General features: G+C 46.8%; 1 protein-coding gene and 1 long non-coding RNA gene across 2 annotated transcripts in view; one reads left to right on the top strand and one right to left on the bottom strand.

The window, feature by feature from the left end:
• IL15RA (interleukin 15 receptor subunit alpha) overlaps positions 1-13,164 on the top strand; it is a 55,445-nt gene extending 42,281 nt beyond the window's left edge. Inside the window, exons 5-8 of the mRNA XM_048836769.2 lie at positions 6,724-6,753; positions 7,672-7,732; positions 9,617-10,338; positions 12,677-13,164. Of these exons, the coding sequence (XP_048692726.2) occupies positions 6,724-6,753; positions 7,672-7,732; positions 9,617-9,785 (260 nt within the window). The 3' untranslated portion in view covers positions 9,786-10,338; positions 12,677-13,164. The remainder of the gene's footprint in view (positions 1-6,723; positions 6,754-7,671; positions 7,733-9,616; positions 10,339-12,676) is intronic.
• The window catches only part of LOC142070670 (uncharacterized), a 33,490-nt gene that overhangs the window by 8,238 nt on the left and 11,079 nt on the right, over positions 1-14,173 (bottom strand). The gene's annotated exons all lie outside the window — the stretch shown is intronic.

The raw sequence follows: 14,173 nt of genomic DNA, 5'->3' as shown, positions 1-14,173 counted from the left end.
TTCACATCACTGGGCAAGGGGCCTAGGCAGTGCACACTGACCCAGCCACCGCAGCTGATTCGGAGTGAGGCACACTAAATCTTACCTCACAAAAGCCCGCGGAGGCACCTCAGCCCCAACCCAGCTAGCTAACCTAGCGCGAGAAACTCGCCTTCACATCTGTTTGCTAATCTGCAGTGCTCCCTACTGTTCTAGTCCTGCCCCCTCACCTCCCCAGCTCTGCCAGTTCACCTCAGTCACAACCCACAGGTCCCCGGCTATTCCACTGCACTCTGCCGGTTCAGCTCAGCCCTGACTTGCAGCCATTCCAGCCCTGGCCCTCTCAGGCAGCCACAGCCAACCCTGCCAGACTCCAAGGTGGTCCATAAACAGACCCCGGGGACTAGGATGAAACATCAGAACAGCTCCTGTCCATTTGTTACTTTGGATCAGATTTAAACTCAAGTCCAGCAGCTGTGATCTAAAGACACCTGTCCATAGTGAAAAGAAAAGGAGTACTTTGTGGCACCTTAGAGACTAACAAATTTACTAGAGCATAAGCTTTCGTGAGCGACAGCTCACTTCATCGGATGCATATTTTCCACTGTATGCATCCAATGAAGCGAGCTGTAGCTCACAAAAGCTTATGCTCAAATAAATTCATTAGTCTCTAAGGTGCCACAAATACTCCTTTTCTTTTTTACGGATACAGGCTAACACGGCTGCTACTCTGAAACCTGTCCATAGTGCTGACCCACCGCACTGTGGGCCTCCCCATCTCTACACCTGCTTGTTTTTTAAAGTATGTCTCTTGTTAGAGCCAGTAGGAAAAATGGGCTAAGTCCCTCTAAATCGTAAGTCTCAGAAACAGCACTTCTTCTTGATATGTGTCTGAGTACTGTCAGCTTTCCTAGCTTATAAGGGAAGAATAGAAGGCAGAGAAAATGGCTCTGCAAGGGGAGGCTGGATCTAGTTTTTATTTTGAAACAAAATTGAGACGTGGGAGATCCAGATATCGACCCCCTCACCACAGTATCTGAGCACCACTGAAACCAGATCTCCTGAGTCTCAGTCCAGTAGCTTCATCACAAGACTTCCCATCCTCTCTTTCAATCATAGTAATTCATTCATGCTAGGAATGAATTGTGTTGTGCGCATACATATGGTGTGACTGGGATCAGGCTTTAGAACAAGTATGACGATGCAGAACTATTTGGCTGACTCACCCTGACAACCCGCCTATCTGGTCTCATTAGCTCCACTCAGGAATATAAGGGATTCAGCATCTTCCCTGGTGCAAAAGAGAACTAGAGGGAGATTCTGCAGGGAAAACCCTTAATTACCCTGCTATGGACAGAAAACATTTTGGGTTAAGGCTCATGTTTGTAAGTGAAGTCCTGCTTTGGGGATGTGTTAATTTAATTAAGAATAAAGAGAAGCCACAGTGAGGAGGTGAGTTTGGGCAATATCCGTTATCTGTGGCATCTGTGGGACACTTCATCTGTTTGCAGGGGGTGTTGCACACCCCAAGGTTGTATGTATTGTGACAGGGTCAGGCCAGATGGCTACAGGAGAGTGAAACCTTGAAAACCTACTGGCTTCACTAGCTTCAACCCGCAATCTTCTCTGAAATATCCCCAGATTTGTTCTCCACTCCCAGGCAGGGTAGAAAGACAAAAAGGGAAAGAAGGGCAGCTAAGGCCTTGACCCAGGGACAGAGGTCACCCTTGTGGGCAGGCGGCCCAGGTAGCTGAAAAGGAGGCTGCCCTGCCTGACCCCCCACCCTAATGTCTCTGAACCAGGAGAGGCAACAGAGACTGGCCCCCTAGAGCTCAGGCAGATTAGCCCTGGGAGAAAAATTTTTGGATGGGACCGAGCTGAAGACCAAAGGTATGACAACATTAGGAAGGAGGTGACCGAGATAGATGGGGTCCCCGTGGAAGGGAAAACCCAGGGACCAGGACCCTACTTCATAATGAAAAAGGATCTCTTGTACTGGGTTGCACCAGTATAGGGGCAGAAGGCACAGCAGCTTCTAGTACCTCCAAATGCTGTATTAAGCCTTGCCCATCTTTTTGGGGGGCATTTGGGGATAGAAAAGACCCTGGCATGGGTCCTATGATGGTTCTTCTGGCCCGGGGTACATGAAGTGGTGCGGAGGTACTGTTCCTCCTGCCTGGAGTGTCAGCTGTACAGTCCCCGTCCTCACTTGAGGGCACCTTTAGTACCCCTTCCCATCATAGAGGTACCCTTCAAGCGCATAGCCATGGACCTAGTGGGACCCCCTGGAGAAGACGGCTCAGGGCCACTAAAATATACTTGTCATTCTGGATTATGCTACTCGCTACCCAGAAGCCATCCCCCTGCAGCACACAGCCTCTAAAACGATAGCCAAAGAGCTAGTGGAGATCTTTGCCCGAGTGGGGCTACCAAAGGAGATATTAACAGACCAAGGAATACCAATTATGTCAAAGCTAATGAAGGACCTCTGTACACTGCTCCATATACACACCGTGAGAACTTCAGGTTATCATCCGCAGACCGATGGGCTGGTAGAAAGGTTTAACCGAACCCTCAAGGCTATGATAAGGAAGGTGGTAAGTCGGGAAGGATTGGGACACCCTACTACCTTACCTTATGTTCACCACTCAGGAGGTACCTCAGGCCCCAACTGGGTTTTCCCCCTTTGAATTATTATATGGGCACCACCCCCGTGGCATTCTAGATATCGTCAAAAAGGTCTGGGAAGAGGAACCCAATTAGGGGAGAAGTATAACGGAACATGTATTGCAGATGCGAGACCAGATCGCCCGGGTCACCCCTATTGTACGGGAACATTTGGAAAAGGCGCAGGAGGTCCAGCGAACCCATTACAATTGACAGGCAAAAGTCCGACAGTTCCAACCAGGGGATCGGGTGATGGTCCAAGCTTTTGGCCCAATGGCAGGTGCCCTATGAGGTGGTTGAACCCTATGAGGTGGGGGAAGTAACCTACAAGGTGCCAGGACACCAGAAACAAGAACAGATTAATCATATTAATCTCTTAAAGCTTTGCCACCAGTGAGAGGTGTGTGTAGTGACCCAAGAGACCCCGATCCAGGGAAATAACCTCCATGAGCAGATCAGGATATCCACTGATCTGAAGAAGGAGGTAACTGAGATGATCAACTGATACCAGGACGTGTTTTAAACCAAACCGGGCCGGACCACTGAAGCATATCACCACATGATCACAGACCCTGGGGCAAAGATAACTTTAAGGCCCTACCGGGTCCCAGCAGCAAAAAGAAAGGAGATCATGGCAGAGGTAAAAAGGATGTTGGAGCTGGGAGTCATTGAAGAGTCCCACAGTCAATGGTCGAGCCCGATTATATTGGTGCCCAAACCCGATGGCACCACTAGGTTTTGTAATGACTTTCGCCGGCTGAATGAGATATCCAAATTCGATGCATACCCCGTATCGATGAGTTAGTTGACTGCCTGGGCAATGCCCAACTTTTGACCACCCTTGATTTAACAAAGGGATACTAGCAGATCCCCCTTGCCAAAGATGCGAAAGAAAAAATGGCATTCTCTACACCAGAGGATCTGTTTCAATATATTGTTCTTCCTTTTGGACTGCATGGGGCACCTGCCACCTTCCAGCGTCTTATGGACAAGCTCCTGTGGCCCCATACCAGTTATACAGCTGTGTACCTGGACGACGTGATTATTCACACCCCCGACCAGTTGGAAAAGGTGGAAGCGGTTCTGGACACGCTAAGACTGGCTGACCTCAAAGCCAACCCAGCCAAGTGTGCTATAGGGCTAGCCAAGGCTAAATACCTTGGCTACATTGTAGGAAGGGGCATGGTCAAGCCCCAACTGAACAAACTGGAGGCCATCCAAAATTGGCACCAGCTGAATCAGAAAAAGCAAGTCCAGGCATTCCTGGGTGTGGTGGGGTACTACCGGTGATTTATTCCTCATTTTGGCACCAGAGCGAGTCCCCTGACTGACCTGATAAAAGCCCGGGGTCCAGACATGGTGAAGTGGACAGATGCTGCAGAGAAAGCATTCACAGATCTACAGACAGCCCTCTGCAATAACCCTATGCTTATAGCACTGGACTTCAACAAAGAGTTCATTTTACAAACAGATACATCTGAAGCAGGATTGGGAGCTGTCCTATCGCAGATGATCGGAGACAAAGAACACCCAATCCTTCGCTATCTGAAGGAAACTCCTCCCGAGAGAGCAGAAGTATGTAGTGGTTGAGAGAGAGTGCCTTGCTGTGAAATGGGCCATGGAAACACTATGTTATTACCTACTGGGATGACAGTTTAGCCTTGTGACCAATCATGCACCCCTCCAGTGGAAGCAGCGAAATAAAGAAAAGTATGCAAGAGTGACCAGATGGTTCCTGTCTCTACAACCTTTCCAACCTTTCACCATACAACACCGGGCTGGAAGCCACCATGGCAATGCAGATGGCTTGTCGCTGGTACACTGCCTGACATCCCAAGTTGCCCAACCCTGTGGTGTTGAGTGGGGGGGTAGTCAGGCCAGGCGGCTACAAGAGAGTGATTGATGGTAGATACATTAGCCCCAGATTAAGCAGGTCCCTTTTCCCTGAGTAAGATAATGGGCTGTTCCAGAACAATCAGGAAGTTGCTGGAACCAATTATGGCAGGCAGGCTAATTAGGACACCTGGAGCCAATTAAGAAGCTACTAGAATCAATTAGGGCAGGCAAGCTAATCAGGGCACCTGGTTTAAAAAGGACCTCACTTCAGTTAGGTGTATGCAAGGAGCTGGGAGCAAGAGGCGCGCAAGGAGCTAAGAGTGAGAATGCGTACTGCTGGAGGACTGAGGAATACAGGTGTCATCAGGAGGAAGGTCCTGCGGTGAGGATAAAGAAGGTGTTGGGAGGAGGCCATGGGGAAATAGCCCAAGGAGTTGTATTTGTCATGCAGCTGTTACAAGAGACACTGTAGACAGCTATGATCCACAGGGCCCTGGGCTGGAACCCAGAGTAGAGGGCGGGCCCGGGTTCCCCCCATCCCCCCCAACTCCCTATTTGATACAAGAGGAGTTGACCTGGACTGTGGGTTCCACCAGAGGGGAAGGTCCCTGGCCTGTCCCCCGACACACTAGGTGGGTCAGCAGAGACTGCGGGGATTGTTCTCCTCCTTTTCCCCATGCTGGCCAGTAATGAGGTTAGCTGAGTGAATGACAGGTTTGAGCCACTGGCAAAAGTGGGCAAACTGAGGGCTGCCATGAATCTCTGAGGCGAGCAAATCCGCCAATAAGCGCAGGACCCACCAAGGCAGAGGAGGAACTTTGTCACAGTATGTATGTTCCAGGCTCTTCTTCAGGTCCCCATGTTTGAAACCAGGAGTTTAATGCTGAAGAAATTAGAAATCTAAATGATGATAAAATAAATGAAATGTGACATAAAACAAATAGGCAGCACTGGGCTATAGTTTTAAATGAAAATTTAGTAATGTCCTGTTTAAGTATTCGCTCAACCTCAGTCTGGTAGCGGAAGAAAGGGAAACATTTTTGTCATTGAAAAAATTTGCATATTTTCCCTTTTTTAAATAAAAGGTCAAAAAAATTCAACATTTGTCAAAGTTTCAAAAAATCTCAGCCCACTGTACAAAACTGATTGAAAACCATCGGGGGGGGGGGGGGGGACATCACAGAAATCATTGAAATTTTTCCCAATTTTGAAATTCACAGATTTTTTTGAACAGCTGTAATACTCACTGAGAAATTCTTAAAAGGGGCGTGGGGGGAAGGGAAATCTCTAATGTTCTGGGGAGCTCTACCTACATAGCCTTACCAGGACTTGAAAACAACCAACAGAGAAATAGCCCCTGAAGAATTCATCCCAGGTCATTCGCATGAGCCACACTGCATGCTGGGCAAGGAGGTGAAGTGCTGTGCCCAGTGCTCTGCAGTTTGGATGCATTCAGAGAGGTGTAGAGTGTGCCCGTTCAGCTCTGCAGTGGGGCCAGCGAGGAGCTGCATGCCTTCTGGAGCGAGTGCATTCTCTGTTGCCCCCCCTCCAGAGGTGCAGCATGCTTCTCCCTCCATGGCCAGCCAGCTCTACTATGAATAGGCTTATATGATGGATTTGATGACCCAGGAAGTCCCTTCCAGTCCTGTATCCTTCTGGGGCAGTGGGGGAGCCAGGGCCTGTCACCTCTTTGCCCCCTTCCCAACCTCCTTTGGGGTGCTAGCAGCCCAAGGCCACTAGGAGGACGTGACTCCTGTGCTCAGGGGAGGGGAACTGCAGGAGATGGGGTGGAAATGTTCTTGCCAGCATCTCTGTCTTCTGAGTACCTACGTAGGGGCCAGGCATAATTGGCTTTAATTGGTTCCTTAATGCAGAATCAGAAGGCGAAATCCAGCCTTAAGTGTTGGGGTCAGAACTTTGTTGGAGTCACTGGAGTTGCACCAAGGCCTAATTTGGCCCTTAACCCATTAATTCAAGGCTCTCAGAAACGGTGACACACCAGGCACTAATTTAAGGCCCCGCCCCCTTCTTCCTCTTCTCACCGCCCTGCCCCCTTCCACGTGAGTCACGCGCCGCCGGCAGTCACACACTGTAGTGCTGCATTTGGGTTTGCTTTGCTTCCAGTGTTGCTCTGCAGCTTTTGGAGGGGCTGGCAATGTGGGCAGGAGGGAGGTATGGCTTAATGCTTCCGTGGAGTGGTAATCCAGCTGTAAACATACATTCTTCCCTATTCTTTTACAGTTTCCACCCAAGTTATGTTTTCTTCTGTGGGTAAGAACTATTCTGCTACATTAAGGTTTATAGTCTATAAATCTGAGAGGATGTGGTTTGTGGTTTGGTTTGTTTGTTACACGTCAGCCGCCAAATCCAGCTCAGGCTGAGATTGCATCTAATCCCTCCAGCTAGGCAGCATCGGATCTGCATGGTAACTGGATGGGAGACTCCCTAGGACAGGGGTGGCCAACCTGAGCCTGAGAAGGAGCCAGAATTTACCAATGTACGTTGCCAAAGAGCCACAGTAATACGTCAGCAGCCCCCAATCAGCTCCCCCGCTCCCAGCACCTCCCGCCCACCAGCAGCCCTGCCAATCAGTGCCTCCCCCTCCCTTCCCACACTTCCTGATCAGCTGTTCCCTGGTGTGCAGGGTGGGGGGAGGAGCCAGGACATGGTAGGCTCCGGGGAGGGGGTGGGAAGGGGGGAGTGGGTCAGGGCCTGTGGCAGAGCCAGGGGTTGAGCAGTGAGCACCCCCCCGGCAGCTGTAGATCCAGCCCTGGAGTTGGTGCCTAGACAAGGCACCGTATGTTAACTTCTAAAGAGCCGCATGTGGCTCCGGAGCCCCAGGTTGGCCATCCCTGCCCTAGGAAGAAAATCCAGTGTGCTGCAGAAAGCAGTGCTGTCAGGGTAATAGGTGGTCATCTTCGCTCCACATCATGGCTGAGCCAAGGTCGGACCAAGGGGGGAGGGGCACTATGCTACTGGAAGAGTCATCTTGCAGATCAGATGTAAATTGAGGTACCAGCTCACTGGTTAATGAAATAAAGATCCCTTTGGTGCTTCTCCCTTAAGAGCAGAGGCGTTTACTAGAACTCAAATTTGGTCAGGACACCGGGGTTCCGAGATATAGATGTCACATCGTTGGTCTTTATTTTAAATACAGAAGAGTTTAGTTTTTGTTTTCTTCTCTGGCAGGGTTTCCCATGTTGCTGATCGTTGTAGCTGTTGTATTATGTTGTGTCTGGAGACAGCGAGTGTAAGTATTCCAATAATGTAATTACATAATGATGCAGTATAGCGAAGTTGCAGGAAAGAAGCAGCCTGAGATTTTTCAAAACCATGCAGGGAATTTAGATGCACAACTCCCATTAACGCTCATAAGAATTGTGAAACTGTGTATCTAAATCCCCTAGGCAGCTTTGACAGTCTCAATCATAATCTCTTTCTCCAACTAACTGAGACTGTAATTAAATTTTCACTGGGGACACATCAGTTAAGCTGCCGATGAGCACTGATGAGTGAAATTCCCCTCGGTGCTGAGGGCAGCTCTTAAATTCTGCTTACGTCCTCAAAATAGGGTTTAACTGGAATTTAACTGGGGAACAGGCTCTGTACTTGCCCTTTACACATGGGTGAAATTCACCTTGATGCTAGGACAGTTTCCAAATGGCAAGATACCTGGAACACTGGGGCCATCGCTTGTATTTTTAACTATTCTCCTATTTTATCGTCAGTCTTTTATGTTTTATTATTTAAATTTTTAAAACAAAACCTATTTACAAGGAGACCTTCCACAGCATTAGCATGGTTTTTAGTATAACACTTGGAAAGAGTTCAGAAGAGCAATAAAAAGCAATAATTATTTATTTAAGGGGCAGTCAGGATTCATTAGAAAAGAAAGGCCAAAGATCCCATTTTTAAAGAGGATTTTAACCTGCCTCCATTTTTGTGTCTATAAATAGCTGCATCCATAATTAACTGTGGCAATAAACACTGTCATTGAGACAGCTAAGTGCCCAGTTTGTGAACCCAGTCACATATGTAGGCAAGTCAACAGAGTTACGTGTAAGTGAAATGTTGTGCTCCCAAAAATGCAGGTCACTTTTCAAAATTGAGCCCTACATCTGCTAGAGAGACAGAAACCTGGAGACAGGTTTCAGAATGGTAGCTGTGTTAGCCTGTATCAGCAAAAATAACGAGGGGTCCTTGTGGCACCTTAGAGACTAACAAATTTATTTGGGCATAAGCTTTCATGGGTTAGAACCCACTTCATCAGATGCATGGAGTGAAAATACAGGAGCAGGTATAAATACATGAAAGGATGGGGGTTGCTTTACCAAGTGTGATATGAGTTTAATGAGATAAATCAATGAACAGCAGGATACCAAGGGAGGAAAAATAACTTTTGAAGTGGTAAGAGAGTGGCCCATTACAGACAGTTGACAAGAAGGTTTGCAAACATTAAAAGGTAATTATTGCAAACGTTGGCTTAGCTGGGGTCATGGTAACCATCACTGACTTATTTGTAATGTGTAAACATGACAGAGGGAAGAGAATTATTTAGGGTTGTACATGGGGTGAAACTAGATGATGATATCTAGAAGGGAAGATTTAGCCAGAATAGCATCAGGAAAGTCACAACAAGTTACTGAGCTACTGAGATTGTGAAATAGCCTCCAGAGGAATGTGGTAGAAGGCCTGCGACATGAATCATTTAAAGTTAGACAAGGTAGAGCACTCACAAATATAGTACACCGAGATCCGTGCTGTCTTGAAGGGACTGTAGATGGCCTGAATAAACTGTTCAAGTACGTCTTTTCCATCTCTAATGTCTGAGGGCTTGATTCTCATTTACACTAGGGCTCCTTGACAACACACAAACGTCAGATCTTACACCCACTTCAAGATGTCTTTATGCTGCTGGAGCTGTAACAAAGCCCTAATGTAACAAAGAAGCCCAGAAGCACGGCCTGGTATCTAATTAGTCAATAATCAAAGACTGAGACTGTCTGTGATTCACGTGTTTCCCCACTGACATTTCACATTCCTGGTCAGCATTTTAGCACACAGACAGCCTAGCAGATTCCTTTAGCCTGCAGTTGCCAACCTTTGCTGATCGCATGAATTTTTCCTTTTGCAGCCACATGAGGCGACAGTACATGATGCCTGTGATAGCAATTTCCATGACCACAGAAGAGTCAGAACAAAGGGACAGAACACCACCAGAAGACAATGGCTCAGACGGTCCAGAACAACCAAGTGAAGGGACAGAAGTGATGTCATCATCTTGTGTGATATCGACTGGTTGAATAATAACACTTAGTGAAATCAGTGCATCCATTAAACTTGAAAGGGGCCAAGGGATCCTTACTGCTTACAAAGACCAACAGGCCAATTGCATTAGGCGCTGACTTGTCAATTACCACATGCCAGCTACTCAACTTGAGATTGGAAATACAGCCTCATTTCTAAGATGTGGCAGGTATGCAGAGGATCTGATTTCCAGTCCCACCATCGTTTCAAAGAGAGGATAGGAATGGTCTCATAAAACTTATTACATACTTGGTCTGTTCTTTGAGCTGAGGTATGAACAGATTGAACATCCTGTACCCATAAGAGAGTGTCTAGATAACTTGGACATATCTCTTAATTCTTGTTTTAATGAATGGTTCCTTTCAAAAGAGAAGTCACACGGGCGTTTAAATGCCCAAGGAGAACTGTCCATGTGGAAAGTTCTGAAAAAACTTCAGGTGGCCTCTTATATGCAGTGTAAAGACCACGCCAGAGAAGAAGCGGTTGGTGATCTGATAGTGAAGAATACAGCTTAGGACCACCTAGGACCCATACAGAAAGAACATAAAGGTAAGCTGCAAAACATCTTTTATATATATTTAATTCATAAAGAAACAAACATTAGGTCTCATTTTCAGACACCCAGAACTCCTGCAACTTCCATTGATGTCATTTGGAATTGTGGGTGGTCAGAACTTCTGAAAATCAGACCTAATGGGATTTTATTTAAGTGAGCGTGCTGCATCTGCTTGGATTTTTAAGAAGTATTTTCATTTTTACATTTAAAATAAGGATTAAAAAAAAATCTCCTAAAATAAATTGAAATCAGTTTGACGAGCAAGCTTAGAAGTTCGCCCAGATGCTTCCTGGCAGTGGTAGGTCCATTCATCTGTGGAATAGTGTTCCAATGAAAGTATTGGAATCCCCACTGTTCGGTCATTTGAAACTAGACTGCACAAGGCATTGGGAGAAATCTGGCCCTGCCAAACAGAGATGAACAAGGTGACCTTATCTCTAAATGGAGCAGAAGAAAGACCCAGAGAAGAGAAACAAAAAATGAATGGAGGCATAGAGGGGAGGAAGCTGCCTTCCTACATAGAGAGATGAGGACTAGTCCGTAGTCTAGAAAGGGGCAGAATAAGAAGGGATATGATGGAGGTATTTAAAACAACAGAGAAGGTCTGTCAAGCACTTAGGCCCTTTCATATAAATCCAAAACAAAAGGGAACTTGATGAAATTAAAAGGCACAAGTTTAAAACAGATGGAAGGATATAACCTTTGTTGTCATACATGATTTGGGTGTATCTTAAGTACTTATTTGCCCGCCATCTGTAGTATCTGAGCACCTCACAATCTTTAATATATATTTCTCCCAACCCATCTGTGGGGTAGGGCAGTGCTAATTATCCCCAGCTTACAGAAGGGGAACGGAGTCACCAAGAGACTAAGTGACTTACTCAAGATCACATGAGAAGTCTGTGGCAGAGCCAGGAATTGACCCTGATGCTCTCCTGTCCCAGACGAGTGCCCTAATCACTAGACCATCCTTCCTCTCAGTTCTTGTGTTGCTCTTGCAGGATAGTGAAGAAAAATGCATAGTAAGAACTGGAAAAAGAATTAAAGCTGTCTCTCCTTATACATAGCACCTGCAGGTGCTCTAGACAGATATGGGATAACCATCCTCATGCTTCAGGGCCATAAACGGATCACTGATTGCAGTCAGAAGGAAGTTTCTCTCTTACCCTATGGCATAGTAGTGCAGAGTTAGGTACCTTATTGGTTGGTATACACTTTCCCTTTGTAGTGCCAGGAGTTAGTACCTGTCTCAGATAGTGGCTAAATCTGATGGACCTTGGTCTGTTGCACCATAGCAGCACTCTTGTTCCTTTATCTTTCACTCAGTAGGTATTTCACCCCTGCACCTACAGCAAACAATAAAGCTGGTGGCAAAAGCTTCCAGAGTATGGAAAAAGCTGAGCTGCACCATCCCCAGGCAGGATTATTCAGGGGAACAAATAGGAAACAATCAAGTAGCTGAGAAATATTATCTGTAACCTCCTGCCAAAGCACTATGATGAATGCAGAGGAGCAATACACTGGTAACCATCTGTAACCAATATTACTGAGGGCACCGACCCAGATTACTTCGTACCACTGATATTGGGGAACATGCCTATCATATAACAAAATCTTGGAGTCTTCTAGATACAGAGACTCTGTGAATCGTTTCCTTTCCAGGATTCGAGTCTCATTTTGAGGAGGGACCCCCAAACCAGCCTCTATTATTGTGGGTACCGTCAATTGGTTAGGTAGCTGAGTGCAACCAGTTTGCCTGCAAAATTAGAGGCTACTGATCAAAATCAGGCCCCAGTTTGCAGCCCCAGGTATTGGAGCAGTTCTTATTCTGAAACATGATTTGGACAGTAATTTGGAGCGTACCGAGGCTCAGCCCTGAGTCCCTGACTATCAGGTAAAGTGAGGTGGGGTGTGCTGCTGGGAAAGATGGATAGAGAAGGCCTGGAGACCTGCAGCCTGGTGAGTAAGATGGTCAGGGGAGGAGACAAGAAGTCTGTGGAGTAAGCACTGCTCTGTCCATGAAACAACCACGCACCATCTTTACTCTGACCTGCCAAATGCCTTTGATAAGCACGTCCAATGTTATCTCCTCCAGCTGCCCAAACCTTTATGCATCTCACCCCACAGCAATCCCCACCTGACTCTGGAGCTGCCCCACAACAATATTACACAAGACATTTTGTTCCCTGCATGTGTCAGTGTCTATGGACCTAAATCATTTATTAAAGCAACATTTTAACTTTGTCCGGCAGTGACTGAATACACACCCTACAGTCTTTCCCATCTTTCATCCCCTCAGTTCCATGACCTCTGTTATCCACTCTCTTTCAGACAGCATTTATCTACGAAGCCATCAAAAGAAGAACACAACTTATTTTCCTTCTGCTACCAGCAAAATCCTGAGTAAAGAGCAAGTCTGAGACTCAGAAAACTTACCCTGAACCACATCTAACTATTTCAGGGTCAGCCATGATAGTTTGCTCAGGAATCTTTCAGACATGTTAGAATGTGATTTCAGATGCTTGTAAGTTCCAGGTGCTTCCAGAAGACAAGAGACAGATGTCCTTTGGACCACACCACCACCAGCATAGCTCTTTTACAGATGTTACCAGTCAATGGCCAATGCAATGGAAATATTTTACATTGCTGTTTTCCCTCCCAGGGAGGGCAAGTACCTATATTCTGTGGGCTCCTTCTCAGATGGGCCCCTACTCCACCTTGGACCCGTCCTCATCCACCAATCCTTTCCCTCATGCTGTGCAATACATTAACACATTGCTTTGCACCACTGAATCTAATAAATATTTTTATAGACAGTCTCTGCCACTCTGTACCTTTTTCAGCGTCTCTAGTAAGAATAGCTGACGTACGGGCTGGGAAGTTGGTAAATAGTGGCATAGTCAAATGGGAGAGAGGGAATGGCTCCCAAGTTGGCTCAGAAGCACATGTTTGGGGTTAATCAGTGCACAGAGCCGAGTCCCTGGGTCCCTTTATACCATGCACACACGCAGATAGAGAAATTATTAATCCAGCTCAACGAGTATCTAAGGAAGACAGTCTCCAGGAACAGCTAAAAGCAAGAGAGTTCCAATACACCAGCCTATATCTGCACCGCTGTAACTTCCTCCCCATCCACCCTCATCACATTGGCTCTGTCTGTGTCAGAGACATTTGCACCAGCGTAACCATATCAATGTAGTTACACTAGCACAAGCCCCTGATGTGCTGCACCAGTGTAAAGCAGGATTTAGACCAACACATTACTGTGGTAAGCTCTACGGCACAGCGTGTAGCTTGTCTTCACTAGGGGTTTGCATTGGTGTAACTCCAGCTGTACCTGTGCCAGCCCTCATTGATTTCTCGAGAGCAGTGTTTCCCAAACTTGGGACGCCGCTTGCCAGGGAAAGCCCCTGCCGGGCCAGGCCAGTGTGTTTACCTGCCGCATCCGCAGGTTTGGCCAATCGCGGCTCCCACTGGAAATGTAGAGTGGGAGTCAGGACTCGGGGTCCATGTCATCAGAGAGCAGCCGCAGGCGAAGCTCTGTCTACAGGAGCCTCTGTGCCCCTGTTTACGTCTTCATGTTGAATAAAGAGGCCCTGAAAGGTTTGGGTTTTTTTCCCCCCCTTGCTTCTTTCTTTAAACTTACAGATGCCTATGGTGGTGTTTTCTGATTTTGCTGGATGGGGGGGGGGTCTCAGGGTACAGCTCTGCCAACTGAAGAGTTTTTAACATAGACAACTTTTCTCCCAAATCTTACTCAAACATTGCATTGCAGTCAAGTAGAACTACAGAACAACACTAAGAACGTTAAACACTCTGAATAACGAT

Source organism: Caretta caretta, chromosome 1, assembly GCF_965140235.1.
Source record: "Caretta caretta isolate rCarCar2 chromosome 1, rCarCar1.hap1, whole genome shotgun sequence".
Classification (NCBI taxonomy): Eukaryota; Metazoa; Chordata; order Testudines; family Cheloniidae; genus Caretta; species Caretta caretta.
Note: the sequence above shows the minus strand (reverse complement) of the source record. Positions and strands in the feature narration are given on the sequence as shown.